General features: G+C 38.9%; 1 protein-coding gene across 3 annotated transcripts; it reads left to right on the plus strand.

The window, feature by feature from the left end:
* The first annotated feature begins 336 nt into the window (after positions 1-336).
* On the plus strand, positions 337-7,711 carry KLF4 (KLF transcription factor 4). Of its 3 annotated transcripts, XM_014058356.2 has the most exons (5): positions 337-903; positions 1,110-1,233; positions 3,338-4,259; positions 4,353-4,517; positions 7,209-7,711. In XM_014058356.2, exons 1-5 carry the CDS (start codon positions 899-901, stop codon positions 7,382-7,384), a joined length of 1,392 nt encoding a protein of 463 aa, XP_013913831.1. In that variant the 5' UTR covers positions 337-898; the 3' UTR covers positions 7,385-7,711. The 3 variants fall into 3 exon arrangements, with proteins under 3 accessions (XP_013913831.1, XP_013913829.1, XP_013913830.1); XM_014058354.2 differs by having other exon boundaries at positions 3,338-4,517; XM_014058355.2 differs by having other exon boundaries at positions 3,341-4,517.
* The last annotated feature ends 12,809 nt before the right edge of the window (positions 7,712-20,520 follow it).

The raw sequence follows: 20,520 nt of genomic DNA on the forward strand, positions 1-20,520 counted from the left end.
CTGCCAGCCAGCTGCTCCTCTGACGTCACGGCCCAACCCTTGTTTTTTCTCTGTGTGTGTATGTATGTGTGAGAGAGTATGTGCGTCTCTCTCTCTCTCTCTCTCTCTCTCTCTCTCTCTCTCTCTCTCTCTCTCTCTCTCTCTCTCTCTCTCTCTCCCCTCCTTCCTCTTTCCCCTCCCCACGTGCTGGAGAGAGTAAAGTTTGTTGTTTCCCGTCGCCAGGGCGACCTTCCCTAGCCCCCGCAAATGGGCGGGGCTCCGAGGCGAGGGAGGGGCGGGGCGGGGCTAGCTTGGAGTTTATAAGTAAGGCAACGGCGGGCGCGCGGCTTGACAGTTCAGGCCGCGCGGGTATCCTTTCTCCGCCGAAAAGTAGTGGGGAGGAGAGAAAGGAGGAGGAGAAGGGGAAAAAAAAGCCGGAGCGCGCTTGCGAGAGGCGAGGGAGAAAAAAAGAAAAAGGGAGAGCGCGCGCGAGAGAAAGCTCCAGCCCCTCCCGCCCAGTTAGCCAGCCAGGGACACGCGGCGGCTGCGGGAAACTCCAGAAGTCCCCTCATGGCAGAGGCGCGAGCAGGGAATCCCCAGGAATTCCAGCTGTTGGTGTTGCCGCTGACGCTGACGCCGATTTGCGAAGCGGCTTCGGCTGCTGCTGCTGCTGCTACTCCCTGGCGGGGTTTCTCCTCCTCTTCCTCGTAGGAGCCGCTCGCTGCAAGACATTTCCGCAGCCTTTCCTCCAAAGGACTTTTTGTTGTTGCTTTCAACGTGACTATTTCACTTGCAATATACGGCGTGTGTATATACATATATGTGTGTGTATATCTATATCTATATTTATCCACAACTAGGTTAAACTAGATAGCCGTTTTCTGTGCCTTCCGATCACGCAGTGGCTTTTGACACGTTAATGAGGTGGGTGGCATTCCCCACCCCCTTTTTGTCTATTTTTTTTTTCCTTGCCTCGACCCGAACTTGGAATTAAAAAGTTTCAGTGTGCAGTATCCAACGGCGGAGCTGCTCTTCCTCCTTCCCTCCCTTCTTCCTTCCCTCGCTCCCTCCTTCTTAGATGCAGCCGTCCCTCCGTCGGTCGCTTTACTCTCCCTTTGACGTTTTTGCAGGCAGCCGCCCCCCGGCGAGTTTGACATGGCACTCAGCGGCACCCTCCTCCCTTCCATCTCCACCTTCGCCACGGCGGCCACGGCCGGCAGGGAAAAAGCCTTGAGACAAGCAGGTGGCCACAACGTGAGTATTCGCCGGGGTGGCTGGGTGTAGCGGAGGAATAATTCTGCAGCGTGTGGAAGGAATTTTAGCCCCAACATCACTCGAATGAGAATATATATATATATATATGCATGAGAATGGGCTTGAACAGGTGTAGAGTTAGCTTCTTGTGCCACCCTGAGAAAGTACTGTATAACGCGGCAAATCCTCCCCTCGCTTTGCTGGAAAAAAGCTCTCCAATTAGGGAGGCTTTTTAAATTATTATTATTATTTTTTTTAAAGCAGTTGGGTGTTGATGAACAGTTTGGGGGGGGGGGGATTGATTTTTTTTAAAGGCTCAAATGACAAAAAATGGAGCCAAAGAAACATGTTCTCCTAGAATCTGGAAAGCAATTGGATTCTGACCAGAATTCTAATCAGATTTCCAGAAATAAAACAAAAGTTCTTCCCTGGTGCAGCTATGCCTACTATAAAACAGGAAGCAGGCTTTAAAAAAAAGTAAAGGAAGTCATTCTAACTTTCGTGGTATAGTTTTATAGGTACACTTATCTATGAGAATATGAGATTTCTCTCCCGGGTAATCCAGATATTAACTGTCTTACTAAAAACATAACACACAAATCCACATTGGGTGCACACTAGCCCCAAATTCACCATGGCTAACTTAATCATGATGTACTCATTCAGACTTTCTGAGTTTGCCCAGCACAAGGAACCATCAGCTAAACTCCTGGGCTGGGTTTGGCAATCCATTTGGCTAAAATGTGGTTTGCTAGTTGTAGTTCAGTGTGCCGTTTAAATGTAGCAGTGGTTTTTTTTGTTTGTTTGTTTCTTTTCCCTCAATTCTTGGATTGTGCCAAAAACGTCTTTACCATTTGTGTAGGCATAGATTTTGCTTTGAGTTTAAACATCAGCATTTTGTGTGAAGTGAGAGGAAACACCCATGGATAGGAAAATATACCATGAAGGAATACAATGAATTAAATAAGAAACTGAAGTATGTGGCGTATCACAAACCAAAATCATGGGTGTGGATGGAGATGTTTAATACATTGGCAGCCTCTGGAAATATATACACCTACTCATGTGCCTAGGTTAGCTTTTCTTTGTATCGTTTCAGGCTGATGCCTTGCTTCTCTAGCTGCTATTGTATAATGCATGAAACCTCAGAAAACGCCTACATGTGCCTAATTATTAATGAGTGTAATCTAATGCATTAATGTGGCATGTGCAGTTATTGCAAAATCAGTTTATTTGTATTTTCCTAAATCTGTGACTACACCAAAACCGCTTTGGGGGGGGGGGGGTCTGTCATGTATATTTATCACATTTACTGGGTCTGGAAGAAAGCTTTAATACATAGATAAAAGTACTGGAAATGTACATATAACCTATATACAGACGCAGTATAATAAGTATAAGCTAATGATAGGATTGCAAAGTAATGCCTTTATTTTTATCTTGTGACTTTTGAGCAGAATGCTGCTCATGCTAAACACTAATAATTATGGCTTTAAAATGAGTTAGTTAAGCCCTGTAGTTTCAGACTTGACAGTTAAAATTCTGGCATAAGCTCATAAACTAGGGCTATTTTATGTCCCCCTAAAAATCACATAGCACAAAATGGAGAAGGAAAAATGAGCAGTTCTGTGTCAGCGTGTGATAGTTTGGAAATATTTTACACCTGGCCCTAAAAACTCATGTAGCAGATTTTTGAGAGAAAATTCCTAGCATATATTTTTGTAATCAGGTTATTTAAGTCAGTTTTTCTCAAAGATACCCCCTCAATATTGCATATTTAATTTCATAGCTCCACTTTTCAGCAGTAGATTTCTTTAAGCTATACAACCACTGTTTCAAATGTATACAGAGGAGGTTTTTTTGTTAAAAAAATGACTACTAACCCAGTGGCAATATGGTAGAGTTGCCAACTCAATTATACGATCCAAAGAGTCATATTTTAAGCATTTAAGGATTTTTTTTGCTGTATGTCTATTAATATCTAGTACCTGGGGTTTTTTGTGCTTTTCTTGACTTAAAAGGTCTACTTGACATCTTAGTTGATTTTGCCAGCAAACAAAAGGAGACTTTCCATTAATGCTACATTTTTATCTTCTTCACACAGAAGTGGAGGGAGGAGCTTTCTCACCTCAAGCGGATCCCCCCTGTACTGACAGGACGGCATTTTGACTTCTCTTCTGAGCTGGAAAACACCACAAACGGCAACAGTGGGACTATGTCAAGGCGGGAGACGGAGGAGTTGAATGAACTTCTGGACTTTGATTTCATTTTGTCGAATTCCCTGATGCCCCAGGAGCAGCCCACAGCTGCTGCTGCCGTTGTGAGTGCTCCTGGTTCTTCACCCTCTGTCACAAGTAGCACCTGTCCTCCTCTGACCACCTGTGATTTTTCCTACCAGCTGCAAAGGGAAGATCACCCTGGAGGTATAATGTACACTAGAGAACATGTTCCAGCTGCCCCTTTCAACCTGGCTGATATAAATGACGTATCCCCTTCGGGTGGATTTGTAGCTGAACTGATGAGGCCAGATCTGGACCCTGTTTATATGCAACAGCAGCAGACCCAGCAGCCACCTCCTCCTCCACCTCTTCCACTAAGCAGCCTTCATGGGAAATTTGTGTTGAAGGCTACGGTGAACATGGGAGAATGCAATAACCACATCAAAAACAGTGTTGCTTCTGCAGCTTCCCCCTGCACAGATGGACCTGTGCCCCCTGCAGTGTACAACCATGTGCCAAGAATGTGCCCCAAAATCAAGCAAGAGGCAGCCCCTTCATGCACCATGGGCCAATCCCATGGGAATAGTCCAAGGGCCCAGCCGCATGACTTCTCTTTGGGTCGGCCGTTACCTAGTAGGACTAATCCTCCCTTAACTCCAGAGGAGATGATGTCTCCTAGAGACTGCCACCCTTCCCCCCAGGGCTTAAGTCATTCAACTCTTCCACTTCCTCCAGGCTACCATCCTGGCCCTGCCTACCCTCCTTTTCTTCCAGAGCAGCTGCCACCCAACGCCCTTCAGTATCAAGGTCAGTCTTACTATCTAAATGTTTTTGGAGAGCCTTTAAATATGCCTCGCTTGGTACAAGGGATGGTGCTGACTCCGCCCTCTTCACCTCTAGAGCTGATGCCTTCGGGGAGCTGCCTCTCTGAAGAGACCAAGCCCAAGAGAGGACGGAGGTCATGGCCCAGGAAAAGGACTGCCACACACACCTGTGAATACGCAGGCTGTGGTAAAACATACACAAAGAGCTCTCACCTCAAAGCACATCTTCGGACCCATACAGGTAAGGGCAATTTAATAGTGCTTTGCTTCAATAGTACGAAAAGACTGTTCTGATGTAGACAATTCAGCATTCTACTGAAAGGCAATTGAGATTAGTTAGTCACCTTTATTGCTTAAACAGATTTAGACTTCCTCTGCCACTTGGCCAGATGTTTTAGATCACATATTTTTCAGCGTGCAAAGTATAGAGAAATGGACCCAGCCATTATCCCTTTGTCAAGTCCACATTGTAGTTTTTAGAGCCAGTGGAACCTGTCTAATGAGAGATAATAGTGGGTGGAAAAAGAAAGATTGTACACCACTTTCACACCACTTTTAACTACTATTTAGCGATCATCCTATGAATGTTTTCTAAGAGGTATCTCTGAGTGTGCTTAGAACTGCAATTTTAAACTCCTAAAACTCCAGCAAAAAGTCCTGGGAATTATTTGAGAGGTGCAGCATGATCCATGGCATATATAAGTGAACCCTTTTGTCCTTTCCCCAGAATTGCCTAACTAGGGGTTTTTTTTGTGGTTTTTTTTGGTGGGGGGGTGTTCAGTGGGATTTTGATAGAAACTTAAAGATCCTGCTCAATGGATAACAGGCACGCGCTAAGGAGCCATGTTTTGCTCTCAAACCACATCTATCCCTGAGGGGAAAAATTGCTAGTGTTTAGTTTGTGTGGATTAGAACACAACTCTGTTATTAACACAAGGAGTTAGAATAGCACCATTTCACAACTGTATTAAATAGTGGGTTGTAGTATTGTCCATTAACATAGGAGTTTAACTGTCAAAAGCCCATTACAATTATGGATTTGCTTTCAGATTGAAGGTATTGGTTAAAATGGCTCAAAATGACTCACTCCTAGCAGAGGAATTGTTTTGCAGATAGATGCTTGAGCACTGCTTGCCTGGCTATGGCCATGTGGCTGGTTAATTACAAGGTAGCTAGAAACCCAAACTGAATTAAGCATGTTTATCCTGATAACATTATTGACATGTTTCTTCAGGGAAATGGATGCTGAAATTAACCACAATTTGTTTATTTTCTTGCTCTTGTTTTGGGTTTATGATTCCTGTTCATTCTCATTTTCTATAAATCACCCAATCTTAGTTTACTGACTACGATCCAGGAAATCAAGTTTTATATTGGAGTTGTTTTGAATTTATTTAAACCAGACTGCTCTCCCACAAAGAATTGACAGTTCTTTTCTTTTTTCCCCCAGTGCATAAAAACAACTGCCAGTCAACAGTCCTCTTAGCTCTGGAAAATCTGTAATTCTGGATTTTCCAGCCACCTGCATAAAGTGACAAAAATAACCAATTTAATTGGTTTTTGCTGCTAAGATTTATATGTCGCATAAGTTATGAAATATTATTTTAAAAATTGTCAGTTTACTTCACATACACCATGTTGCCTTGGAAGAAAGTATCTTAGTTTCCAAAGGAGCTTAATTTTAAGTCAATATATTTAAAATGGCAATGTGCATGTGATTTCTGATTAACTGTGTGTTAAAAGTGCAGGAACATGAACTCTACCTACCAACCCACCCCAATATTTTCTAAGTTATTCGAAAAGATTTATCTCCAGTTAAATAATTTGGGCTGCCTTATAAAAAAAAGATAAGCAAGATAACATCCTAATTTGAAACACTGATTTTCATTGATTTCAGTGACATTTCCTCTGTATAAGAATGGTGGAGATTATCAGCCCATTTGTGGTAGCAGTAGTATAAGTGCGCAGTTCAGACATGGAATTAAACTCTTTCTGTTCTCCAGATGGCTTAGGAGAATGAACTTTAAAAGAAATTTAACAAGGTTGATAGTTTGAAACTTTCATGAAAGCAGCAGCATATAGTTAAACATGAAAACTTCACTAAGATATTTCTTAGTGCTATTTTTTTTTGTTGGTTTTCTCTATATCTGAAAGATGATAGGAGTACTGTACTCCTTCCATACTACTTTAATCCAGAAGCAGTCAGAAAAGAATTTAAGAAAAGGAGTGCATAGGTCATATTGCCACACAATCAGTAAAATTGTTTATTGTCTTTTTATGTTTCTATATATGTCCTGATTTCTGAGTACATAGAGGCTGCTGACAGATAATATTTTGCAATAATTGGTGATAAAGTTGAATCATTGTTACCTATAGCACACACTGATTTTTAAATAAGTCCTGTCCAATCATGAATATTATCTTAGTGTAATCTTTTGAAAGTGGAAATGCCCTAAAATAATGAAAAAGAAAAAAAAAGTAACATGTGCCTACTTGGATGCCCAAAAGCAATTCTCATTACCCATAGTTACAGGTTTAGTACCCTATTCCCTTTCAGTTTCTTTTATTCGGCTGTTTCCAATCACATAATTATTACAGCTTCTTTTTAATTTTTCCAAACCTAGTGAACAGAAAGGACTGTGAGCTAAATGTATATATGCATTATAGGAAAACATGTATGTAATTAAACTACTTTTCAGAATTCTGGGGAAAGAAGTAGGCAACAGTTCATATGAGACAATTTTGCTCAGCCAGTAGAATACACGTATCCACGTTTTCTTGAATCCGCAAGGATAGTAACAGGTGTCTCTAATCATTGGAGAATTTGTTAACGATAATGGACTTGTATTTATTTCGTGGTCCATTCATTGTTACTTGTTCCAATGTTTGCCCCAAATGCAGAAGTAATTGATGTGATTCTTTATTTCTGAAGGTGAGAAGCCCTATCACTGTGACTGGGAAGGCTGTGGCTGGAAATTTGCCCGCTCCGATGAACTTACACGTCACTACAGAAAACATACAGGCCACCGCCCTTTCCAGTGCCAGAGGTGTGACAGAGCATTTTCCAGATCTGACCACCTCGCCTTACACATGAAAAGACATTTTTGAGAAGGACACAAGGAACTTTACCTTTACAGCCTGGAGAAGATTCAGTATTTGACAGCACAAGGACTGTCTTCCACATGAGGGAAGGACTCCACTTTTAAAGCACTACAGAAAACCCCAGTGAAGTCTTCCACACACACAAAAAAAAAGGGGGGGGTCAAAAGGAATGAACAATTTTAAACAAATGTGGATTTTTTTAATAAACAAAGGGAACAATGACTGGATTTAAAATCATCATTCCATTTTTTTAAAAAAAAAATCTGACTTGAATCTTTCTGGACTACAGAATGCCAAGGACTGACTGGAAGTCAAGGATATCAGGGTTAACACAAATGTTGAGGGGAGGGAGGGAGGGAGGGAGGGATGGATGGATGGATGGATGGATGGCTGAATGGTTGGATGGATGGATGGATGGATGGGAAATTACGTAGGGAACCAAGTGGTAAAGACAGATATTACACTAGTAGAACAGTAACTCTGCTTTTGAAGGTTCTTTACCTCAATCAGGCCAAAAGCTTTACTTTTTTCCTTGGAAGAGAGAAAACTAAGTTTCCAAAGCACTTTTGTAACAATTTTAAAAGGTGTATTGTTTTGGGGAGAAAGCAAATGTACATATCGTATTTAAATGGAATCTAAAAGCAGCATGCCTTAAGGAAGTTGAGAAATACAAGCTTGATCCCAGAAGCACCATTTGATTTTATAAAAGACATGTTACTTCCAAAACATTGAGCTAGCCTGGCTCATATTGTGGCAATAGTGATAAATCCACTATGATTACTCTTTGAATGTCATGCCTGTCTTTACCCTAAATTCCCTTAAAATTTCTTTTCAATGCAATATTGTAAACATGATATAATCCTGCAATTTCTTTTACTAAACTATGTCAAATGGGGAAGAAGAAGAAATTCAGGTTTAGAGTTGTGGTTAAAAGTCTATTTTCATGGTGCTGAATGACATTTGGTTCTTAAGGTACCAAAAAAGGAAGCCAAAGTTCTCAAACTGCTGCATATTTGACAAGGAAATACATTTGTCTTCCGATCTACAATTAATGATGACCTAAGTCAGGTTAATAAACCTGGTTTATTTGTGTTTAATTTTCTATGCAGACAGTCTGTAATGCACTGTGGTTTCAATGTGCAATAATTTGTACAATGGTTTATTCACAAAAATGCCTTAAGCAGAACAATTTTTTTCTATATAGGTCTTTACATATTAAATATGTAATATAAATTTAAGGAGACTTCTATTTTGTATATTTTGTAAACTATGAAGTGAAATGAACATTTTGACAGAGTTTGTATTTTGCATATTCATTTTGCTGAAAGTAACTTTTAAATAAACCTATTTTATCTGAGTGGATTTTTATGCTTTTTCTAAATCGTTTTAATATGATACAATGAAAAGCTGAATGGATAGTTTATATTTAGGCATAATGTTCAAGAGCTGTGATGGCTCCATATTTTAAAAAGTTTTGCACTGCTTCTAGTCATCTTTACTCTGGTGTAAGCCCATCAAATACAGTTTAGCTTATCCCCAAAATAAATTATTCTGGGCTGTAATCCTAAACATACTTACCAGGATTTTGTGGAGCAAAGAAGCCATGTTGCAGTGTACCTTAACTATTATGTGGTTAAATAATATTGTAATACTATGTAGTAATTTAGGGAGAAAAACTAACAGAGATAGTCCAAACATTCTAAGAGTTTGATATATTTATTATTTAAACATATTTTATTAGGCATTCTGGTCATCTGCAAAGTATATCTATATTTAAGTTGAGTCTATATCTCTTAGATCTAGTGTTACATTATCTTCAAAAGGAAATTTTGTCAAATTAAAAATTGTTTTTATGATATTTTCAAGACTCGGAGGTAGAATGTGTTGCTATAAAACTTCAAATCTCTTTAAATAAGTTAAAGACTAGCGTTTTAGCTGAAAACTGCAAATACCTGTACATATAAGTGAGGGTTCCTTTTTATTGAAGTTCAGATCGTGTTTCCCGAATGCTGTTAAAGCGAAACTTCGTGTAAGTTATCATTTGAAGCATTCTTTGGGAATATTATTACTGTTTGACATTTAACTTTTATTTGAATCCAATTACCAAAATTCATAGTACCTTCTTAAATGTGTCTTTGTTTTTTGAAAATACCCCTCTTTCTAAATCATAGTTTTATAGAATTGAAGACTTACCTTTCATGAAATTTGTAGGGAAAGCATTTGGTTTATATTTTTCAAATGGAATGATCAGTTTTTTCAAGAAGCATATGAAATTAAAGTTTACTTAAGGATGTGTGTACTTTTTGAACAGTATACATTTTAATTTCTACTTCTGTAACCTGCTCTTCCTCCATAGAGTTTGAATTTGTGAACTAAATTTGCATATTAATGTGACCCCAATCATTGTGCATAGATATCACTAAAACAAATTCAAGCATAAATTTTGAGAAAATGGAAGACAAAAAAAATGAAAACATGTTTGAACTGCTGTTGCGTATAGAGTTTTTTAACTTGTCAGAGTTATCGATAATTTATTCAGTGACTAAAAGTGTTTTTCTTTCGGCAGTTAATACCCTATTGTTCCCCTTCCAGTCCACATTCAGTACTCAAGGTATATAATCTCACAACCATTTCTCTAGTTGACCATAAGCCTAGTTTTATTAATCTGATCTTATGTTTGACATCTGCATTGCAAAATTTCTTGAAGACTATTACTAAATGTTCTCATGTTCCTTCTTTTTCCTGTTCAACCTTCAAAGGTTGAAATATTTCGTTCTTCTTTTGGGTCCTCTTCTTCTTAATTATGCAGTTTAGGGTTGGAGGGAGAAGAAGGAAGACACTAGGTCCCAAGTTAAAAAGTGACTCCTTAGAGGGCATCTTATTTAAGAGCTTCCCAGATTTTGATGATACTCCTTGGTACGGTTTGTACCTTGTGATATACAACATATCTCTCTTTCCTCTGCCCAGAACTTCTGATTTTTTCATTATAGTTCCATAAAGTAGCCTAATTAATGAGACAAAAATCCATAAATATTTACCTCTTGATTCAACAGCTTGAGAAATCTCACTGTGTTCAGTGACAGTTACTTCTAAATAAGAGTCTACAGAATTGCAGCATTTTTAGCAAGACTTTGAAATCTGATCCCCATTTCTGCCTATGCAGGCTCCCAATGCTGCTGTCTAAAGATTTGCCCCTTAGAATTTATGTATAAAAGTATCTAATCTGCAACATCTTCACTTAAAGAGAATGTATATAATACAGCAACCAATTTAATTTTACAGAACAGTATACTGTAAAGTATATGTGTGGTCTTTTAAAATTCATCTGGATGGGGAAAACAGTTCAAATGCATTGTCGGGTAAAATGCTGATATATTTGTTTCATGCTGTTAATTGCAAGTGCATTCTTGCTTATGACATTAAAGCAATTTTCATTAAGATTTTTTTCTAATTCAACAACAGCTGGTTATTAATATAAACAATATGTATGTTATCTAGCTGTGATGTCCTATGTGTATGTTTATACAAAGGTAGCATTTTTATTGAAATTTTTCCCAAGCTTAAAAATATTTTTGCTTCTTTTTTTCCATTGCCAAAAGCTATATCTTACTCAGTGTAGGACTTTGATAAAAATGAAACACCATTCTAAGTTCTCTGTTTTAAATCCTTTGCTGTGCCTTTAATTTTTTTTATTTCACCCATTGTTCAGGGTGAGTGCCAGATAACACTCCTTAATGCATGTAAGACAGCTTTCCTTCATTTTGAGCCCTTGTTCTTTTGGTGGTCTCCAGGCATGAGAACAAAATATCAACATCAGCAATTGTAATTTAAAAGGCAGGTGTAGCTAAAAATAACTTGCTGCATTGGCCACCTGTTCCATTATATGCTGTGGTTCCCGGACCTAAAAAAAAAAATCAATAGAGCAACAATACATCATGAACACTTGCTCCAATTTATAGCATACTGGTTGCGTGCAGGAGTTGGGGAGCTGACAGTATTTTGATACAGAATAAAAAACAGTAGTGTTCTATGCTGCGGAAACATTCTGCTTCCCTTACTTAGAGATTTTGAAATAACGTTTAGTTCATGCACAAAGCTTACTGCTGAATTACTTCAGTTAGATTCTGAAAGGAGATTGATAGGGAAAGAGACCTTAATAACAAATATTTTTCTCCTCCTTCTGAATCTGAAGTTTCCTGTTGACAAAATTACCCTATGATGCATAGGAGGCGAATTCTGGATCCAACTTAATTCAGAGAATTCTACAAATATGACCTATTGCTCGGTTTTTGGGTTGAACAAGGGCCACCATACAATAAAACCCAACGTGGACTAATGTGTATCTTGAAACAAGTCATTCTAATATACTTCCATTTATTTATATATATATACCCGAACAACTAGAGACCTACATATATATATATATATATATATATATATATATATATATATATATATATATATATATATATATATATATATATATATATATATATATATATATATATATATATATATATATATATATATATATATATATATATATATATATATATATATATATATATATATATATATACTTTTATTAACATTTTAAGACAGAAGAACACTGTTCCCTCTAAGCTACGCGGCTGTGTGGTCGCGCACGTGGCAACAGTTTCCAACTGCCGCGCAGTGGTTTTTGTGAGACACCTTCCACCATAATAGGAGAGGAGAGCCAGCCTGGAGACAGCAATCAGTTCTAGATTCACAAGGCAGAAAGTAAGTAGCTCAGAGAAGGGGTGTGCGGGTTGGGAGAAGGCATGGGATGGGCTCCCAGCAGCGGCTGCTCAGATTTGCCAGGGAGGGAGGGAGGGAGGAAGAGAGAGAGAGGGGGGGGGAGAGAGAGTATCCCTCCTTCCTTCAGCCCAACACTCTCGCTGGCATCCCGGCCAGATGAGAGGGACTGCAGAGGGTCTCCTTGAGTCTAGGGCAGCGAGTCATTCGATGGGAAAGTTGCCTCTTGGAAGGAATGACCCGGATTGGCTCCCGTTTCATCTCTCCTGCTTCGTCTCTCCTGCCTCTTTGCTTCCCTGTTCGGTCTTTGGGCGGCAGATCAAAAGCGGAAGCCAATCCGCAGAAGAACTCATGATTAGAATAAAAACAGATGAAAGAAATATGGAAAGAAAGACAAAAGTGCAGAAAACTAAGGAGAGAAATCATTCTGATAGACTTCTATCTTCACCCAGGTGTTTGGTGAAAGAGAGGAAGAGACCTCACTTCATTGCGCTTGCCATCTTTTACCTTTATTTGTTATGTTTTATTGAATATACTGTAATTTCTTTGATTGTTATGAGCTTCCCAGGGTCACTGAGAGTTGGGCAGGAGACGAAGTGTTTTAGTTGTTGTTGTTGTAAATGGTTGGTCACACAGCCAGCCAGATATTTAGATTGTATTCGGCATTTTTACCTACCTATCAAGTCCTTCCCAAAGGACCTGGGATAGGCAGATGTTGTTTGATGGTGTTACAAATACTGTCGCAGGATGTAAGCTATTCCAAATAAAGCTTTGCAATTGATTGATGATGATTTTGTCAATGTCTATGGTGTTTAAGTGGTGCTTCAATTGTCTTCTTATTGGACTTGATTTGTAATAGCAGATCATTATACCTTGGTTTTCACTCTGTATATTTGCAGTGGGTAATTTTTTTTTAGTACTCTGGTAGCTGCTGGCTCTGGTTCCACAGCCAACAGTCCTGAGTCCTGTAGCCTATTTGTCATTAGATGCCTAGGTGCTCCAACACCTAGCATGTTCCTTGTCAACCAGGTGAGGACCGATCTAGTATGAGTTTCTGTAAATTATATCTTACTATATTGTTTATGGGAAAGGCATTTTTTTTGTCTAGTTCCTCTGTTGAGACCTGTCCAGTATGTTGAACATCTGGCCTCACTCTCATCTTCCTTGTAGCATGCAAGCTCCACAACCATGCCAAGGTACAAACCACTGGGGAATTATTACTATTATTTTCTCTAAACAACCAAATATATAATATACTAGTTAAAAAACAAACCAAAGACAGTTGATGCTACATTGTCAAGTACAAGGATGTTGTTCAGCTGATATACATATAATGAAGCAGTTTTCAGTCAAAGCATTACAATAGTAAAATTAATATAAAATAGGATATTGTTGCTTTAAAAAGATTTCAGTCATACCTGTCAGAAATTCTTTAAAGCAGCTGTTTCTTTTGCCTAAATATCAAAACTAAGATCCAAGGAAAAGCTGCTGCTGCTGTTTTAACAAGCTGCAAGCTGCAGCTTCAGTTTGCATCTTTTTGACCTCAAAGAATTTTCTGGCAATGACTCTGAAGAGCTGCATCTAATAAAAACACATTAATTAAAAAGGTGAGTGGGATTCATAGGGAAGATGGTAATAGTAGGCATCTCACAAATTTCAATGGGGTGAGCATCCCAGAGATCTAGCACCAAAGGTAGAACTCCCTTGTCCCATGACTAATACATATCATCTTAATCGTCTCCAGTCTTCAACTAGAAAATCTCTGAGCCTATATTGTTAGCTCCTAAGGCCGTAGCTATCAGAAACTTAAAACATGATGTGAAAGCTAATAAGCAGCCAGAACAATTGCTTTAGCACAGAGGTGGGGTAAAATGACCCCTTTATGACTTGTGGACTTCAACTCCCAGAATTCTTGAGCCAGCATCTGACCAAGCATGGCTGTCCCAGGAATTCTGGGAGTTGAAGTCCACAAATCATAAAAAGACCAGGGTTCCCTACCCCTGCTTTAGCGGAAGTGTCAAGAGATGCATGGCAAATGCCCCCCTCCGGAGCCTTTCTGCCCACAATTGCACTTTCTAAACAAACGCAAGAGTGGAGAATGTTACAGTAATCCAAACCTGCATTTATGAGAAGAAAAAACATAAGACTTATGGACTGCTTTTCAGTACTCACATTAAAAATAATACGGCTTAGTTGATTAACCAATCTTAATTTAACTCTGAACGGTTCTCTGATTCAGTCCAGATTGGTGCTTACTTAATTTACTCAACAATTCTCATGCATTGTGAGCTTACTTGAAGTGCCCACATTAGGAAATGTAATCCTCATACCAACCAAGAAAAGTTTGAAAAACCGAAAAAAACAAAACCCGACACATTTGTAAGGACAAATAAATTGCTCATTGCAGGATGATACATGTCTGTTTGAAAAGTGCTGACTTTATTTATGGCAAATCAGTTTTAAAAAAACAAAATAAGCGAAATAAACTCACAGTAATGAAGAGCTTTGTTCCTCATTAACCTTTTTCTGTATATCTGATACAAAGCCTGGAGAGAAATCCCATGCATATCAAAACAATTTAATTATTTGTAGCTCAGCACAAACATATTTCAGTTTTTCCCTGTTGGGCAAAATCCTCAGTCTTAATAAATTCAGTTTTTTTTCTAGTAGACCTATTAATCTAATGAAGATACACAATTGTTGCTATTGAGTGAATTAAAATACTTAATTAAGTCAGAATGAATCATTCATTGTATCTAATTCTGCTTAACACACTAAAAACATAAAAGAACATCAGCATAAGAATAAAATATGAGTTTGGGTAGATAGATTAAATCAGTGAAATCAACTGAAGGGTTTTCGATTAATTCCACAAATTACAACTGAAGAAAAACAGCATTCTATAATGTATTTAAAGAAAAAAATGAATTTGCTACCATCAGATCTATATCCTAAAGTCCTCTAAGTATTTATTTCAAGACAGAAGAGTTACAAATTATATACAGTACAGTGATAGGAACGCTACATTCTGTGTGCCCACCTCACTTCCTTGGTGTCAAAATTTACTTTTGAACTAACAAATTCAAACAAATTCATTCAAATATATGTTAGACTATAGTGAATTCCTTAAATATGAAGGGAAGTCTGGAAATAAGATGGCAAAATCAAGAAATAGGGGGAATGTATTGGTAAAAACCAGCATGCACATTTCAGATGATTGTCTGAAAAGTACTTTTTCGCAATTTCAAAATTATACCACAACAGAACTGATATTTCAGAAGGGTTTAACTAGTCTAATGATCATTCCAAGCTCACCTGATTGGTTTCTACCAGTCCATAGCTAATATTCACAAAATATTGTCATGAAGACCTCCATTCAATAAACTTTGAAAGCAGTGAAAAATATTCTACTTTTGATTCTAACCTCTAAAAATAGCTAAAGTTTCAGACTATTTCTGAAGCAAACTAGATGCAATTTATTTCATTTGCATCAGTGCATGTCTTTTGTGTAATCACATATTTAACATTATATACTATCTTCATCAAGCCATTATTGTGCGAAGAATTATGCATAGATATTATAGACACAATATAAAATATTAAATGCATAATTGCCCAAATACAGAACTGTCAGTGACAGAAATTGTCAGTCATTTGGCATTAACAAACACCTTTCTTCCCCAAAGTATGTTCAGTTGTGGTCTTACTGTAACCTTATATATGCCAACTTCAATACAAGGTTGAAATGTATTGTCAAATCCATGTGCATAAAAATGCACACATATGTACTGTACATATTTATGACATGACTTATGATACGCAACAGCTAGGGCTTTGCTTCAACATTTAAGTGGGGAATAACTATAGTTGTGTCATGGTGAAGAGCAATCTGATAATTATCCCATTCTTTTTGTCTCACGAGAATAATAGAAAGCCGTATGTCACTCAATCATTTCTGTTCAAGTGCTAAATAAATAGTTGCTCCCCATTAGTTCATCATCCCGTGGCATTTTCATTGAACTACAAGTAATCAACCAGAAATGTAAATGATAAACAGTTAGTGGTGAACTTCTTAAACAATAATAAAAAAGCAAAATTGGAGAAATTATCAGATTTAAGATAAGATTTTTATAGTGAAACTGCCTTATCCAATGTACAGAATTTTGCAGCTTTAGACATTGTTTTCTGGCATTTGTAAACTTCCCACAATTGGCTGTTTAAGAAATGGAGACAAAAGATATTAAGTGTTTCTTAATTATTAAGAATGTAAGATGTTAATTACACCCTAACTGGGATCCAAGAAGTACATTTTAATTCAGAAATTTCAAACAAACTCCTGCTGCAAGATACACTTAATATTAAAAAGTTAGTAATTGACAAATATTCTGGAAATCAGTAGCTGGACCATCTTAGAACAAAGCTTAAGTTAGATTGATGTGAAAAAATCTTTAACTAAGCATGTTCATTTTAAAAATTCTTAAAGTCCAAGCTTCAAGCTATAATTTATTAGTTTTATTGCCTTTGGCTTCAAAGATACTTTTCTGTCAGTAGTTATTTTGCTTTTTCTTCCAATTGTCAAAAAAACTATTTTTATATAAAGATAAAAGATATATATTGTCATAACATTGGCAAATTTGGTGGGAATACATTCTAAATTCTATATATAGCAAACCATAATTAAGTTATATATTCTTTGATATTAATTTTAGCCCTTTAACCTTCCTCTCCCATTTCTGGTATGTATAAATCAGGGACCTGTTTTTCAAGAGTTGGAAGAATGTATCCATGAATCAGAGTGTTATGCACATCAAGAAAATAATGATTTATAATGAAGAGGCTTACTGCCAAATTTACCTTCATTGGCTTAAAGGAGCCTAGCAGATAATTTTATGGAGGTTGCTAGTCCACAAGAGCTTCCATTAGTTCCCTCTACCTATTTTAATCAGACATCTATGACTGAAAAAGAAGTTAAACTAAATCATATGTTTTAAAGAAACATTTTCTGCATTCATTAGCATGCCACTTCCCCTTTATATTCAGTATTCTGCTTTTCTTTTTAAATTTTCCACTTCTCTCTTACTAAGTGGTATGCTTTTCTCTCTATAAACTATATTTTCCTATCAATGTCTGATAATCGGGGTTAAAATGGCTGCCAATCATTCATGATCTCAGACAGATCAGATTAAATAAAAGGTCTTAACCATACTGGAGAAAATTGACTATGTTTAATCCAATCCTATGAAGTGAGTCCTAAGAATTTATCTGTACTAAAATGTATTTAATGTCTTGACCTTAAGTACAAATCATTTCTGACTGGACTAAATGAGTATGATATGAACATTAAAGACTCAACCTGAGTATGGTTTATTCCCCATTTGGTATAAAACCACGAACTGGATTCCTGACCAAAAATAGAAAACAATAACAAGCATTTTTTGAAGGTGTGTTCAGATGTGTTGCTTTGTTTTTTGGCTGTTGTTGCTTTTTTTTTTTTTAAGTGACAACTGCCCTCTGCTGCCTGAAAGACTTAACAGTTTCCCTATGAGCTTCAAAAGATGAAGAAATCATATTCCTAGTGTATTTGTGTAGAAATCCCTCCGGGGTATGTTCGATGATTGTGATCAGATCCTTGAAGGGGTGACAAAAGGAAGCTCGAATTCTCTCCTTGTTGAAGAAACAGCCATTTGTAGATGAATAACCAAACAATTAAAGTGAAAAACCCTTTCTAAGGAGAGCTTGTGTCGGATTGTGAGGCTGAAACAACAAGAACAAAAAAGAGAGCTCTATCACACTGAGAAACCTTTTCTGCATAATTTTGTTTTGGACTCAGCAGACTTGTTCTAGATGCATGCTAAGGCTTGCTAAATCCTGTTATTCAAGTTCTGTGCTATTAAAAGTTTTCAGACTTTCAACGAAAATGCAGCCTCTTCGCGCTGCCAGATGGCAAAGTCCCCTCCTCTTCGCCATCACGCAAGTTACACATTTCTTTGCAGCAGGTTGCAAGCAAGTGTAGGAAACCTGCTTCCTTCTCCTGGATGGGATTACTCGAAACTATAAACCAGGATGATGGTGATTACTATCTATCAGGGAAAACAGCATTATGTGTGAGTGAAGAGCTCCTTCCAGCTGCTGTTCTGAAGAGTGCCACTGCCACCCTTTCAATCCTTTTCTTGCACCAGCTAATTTCAAGGAGGGGAAAGGAACAAGGAAGCTACTTGTAACTTTCCTTTACTGCATCATTCTGGGTATCAAGAATGGGTGGAGAGTAAGTGAGGAGTCACCAGTACTGGTATTTAAATTGATCTACTATAGCTATTGCAGGCATATTGAACTTCTTGAGAAGAACTAAACTCTCCAATTATCTATGGAGACTCTCAATCATTCAAGTCATGGTTGTCCCAAAGGTGCTTCCCTTCCTTCCCCCAGCTTCCTCAAAAGGTAACAGGACTTTCTTGGTTTTTTTTCTTTGGAAATGTTTCACTTCTCATCCAAGAACTGAAGAAACTTTTTTGATGAGAAGCAAAATGTTGTCAAAGAAAAAAAACCCAAGAAAATCCAGTTTCCTTTTGGGGGGGAACCCACATTTTGGGGGATAACTCTCCAATTGTTCATGGGAGTATTGTAGATACAATCAGTCACCATGCAAAAGATCATTTACCTAAGCTTATTCCTTTTTCCTATCACATGTTCCTGCTGGACTCAGTTCTTGGAAAACTACTTCTTCTTGCTAATGTTAAAGCAAAGGTGCCGTTTCTTCTTTTAGATAACCCCAAGGAGTAATTCAGAAGTGAAATTGGATACTTGAAATGCTTTATAATGCTTTGATTGGTTTTAGTAATCGGCCTTTTTCTGTCAGTGTGACTATTTGCAAGGGAGAGAATTGAATATTACACACATAGAATGAAACACAGGTAGTCCTCAACTTACAGCAGTTTGTTTGGTGACCTTCAAAGTTACAACAGCACTGAAAAAGTGACTTAGGATCATTTTTCACACTTATGACCAATGCAGCATCCCCATGGTCATGTGACCAAAATTTGGAGGAAGCTAACTATCTTGACCCCTTCCAGTCAGGCTTCAGGCCCGGTTACAGCACAGAAACCGCTTTGGTCGCATTGACCGATGATCTCTGGAGAGCCAGAGATGGAGGCCATGCGTCCATCCTGGTTCTCCTTGACCTCTCAGCGGCTTTCGATACCATCGACCATGGTATCCTTCTGCGACGACTGCGGGAGGTGGGGGTGGGCGGCACTGTTCTGCAGTGGTTCTCCTCCTACCTCTCGGACAGGTCGCAGTCGGTGTCGGTGGGGGGGCAGAGATCGTCCCCGAGGCCCCTAACTTATGGGGTGCCGCAGGGTTCGGTCTTATCCCCCCTGCTGTTTAACATATACATGAAACCGCTGGGCGAGATCATTCGGAGGCACGGGATAAAATACCATCAATACGCGGACGATACACAGTTGTATCTGTCCGCCCCGTGCCAACTCAATGAAGCGGTGGACGTGATGAACCAGGGTCTTGAGGCTGTTAAAGACTGGATGAGAGCCAACAAACTGGTACTCAACCCGGACAAGACCGAGTGGCTGTTGTGTTTTCCTCCCAACAATTTGGCCGACGTTCCATCACTCAGGCTGGGGGGTCAAAATTTATACCCCTCAGACAGGGTCCGCAACTTGGGAGTCCTCCTGGACCCACAGCTGAGTTTCGACCATCATTTATCAGCTGTGACCAGGGGGGCATTTGCCCAGGTTCGCCTGGTGCGCCAGTTGCGGCCCTACCTGAACCGGGAGGCCCTCACAACAGTCACTCGAGCCCTTGTGATCTCTAGGCTGGAATACTGCAATGTGCTCTACATGGGGCTGCCCTTGAAGAGCATCCGGCGACTTCAGCTAGTCCAAAATGCAGCCGCGCGAGTGATTGTGGGCGCACCACGGTTCGCCCACATAACACCGATCCTCCGTGAGCTGCGTTGGCTACCTGTTGGTCTCCGGGTGCACTTCAAGGTCCTACTTACCATCCATAAAGCGCTCCATGGTAGTGGATCTGGCTATTTGAGAGACCGCCTTCTGCCGATTACCTCCCTCCGTCCCATCAGATCGCATAGAGTAGGCCTCCTCCGAATTCCATCCGCCAGTCAGTGCCGACTGGCGACTACGCGGAGGAGAGCCTTCTCAGTTGCAGCTCCGACGCTATGGAATAATCTCCCCATGGAGATCCGCACCCTCACCACCGTCCAGGCCTTCCGCACAGCCCTCAAGATCTGGCTATCCCGTCAGGCTTGGGGATAAGACTTTACTCTCGCCCCTCCCGAATGCTGAATGAATGTTGGGTTTTTACTGCTAATTATTTTTATTCACATTTTCTTT

Source organism: Thamnophis sirtalis, unplaced genomic scaffold (genome assembly GCF_051295495.1).
Source record: "Thamnophis sirtalis isolate CommonGarterSnake01/CBP01778 unplaced genomic scaffold, rThaSir2_p1.2 scaffold_5, whole genome shotgun sequence".
Classification (NCBI taxonomy): Eukaryota; Metazoa; Chordata; class Lepidosauria; order Squamata; family Natricidae; genus Thamnophis; species Thamnophis sirtalis.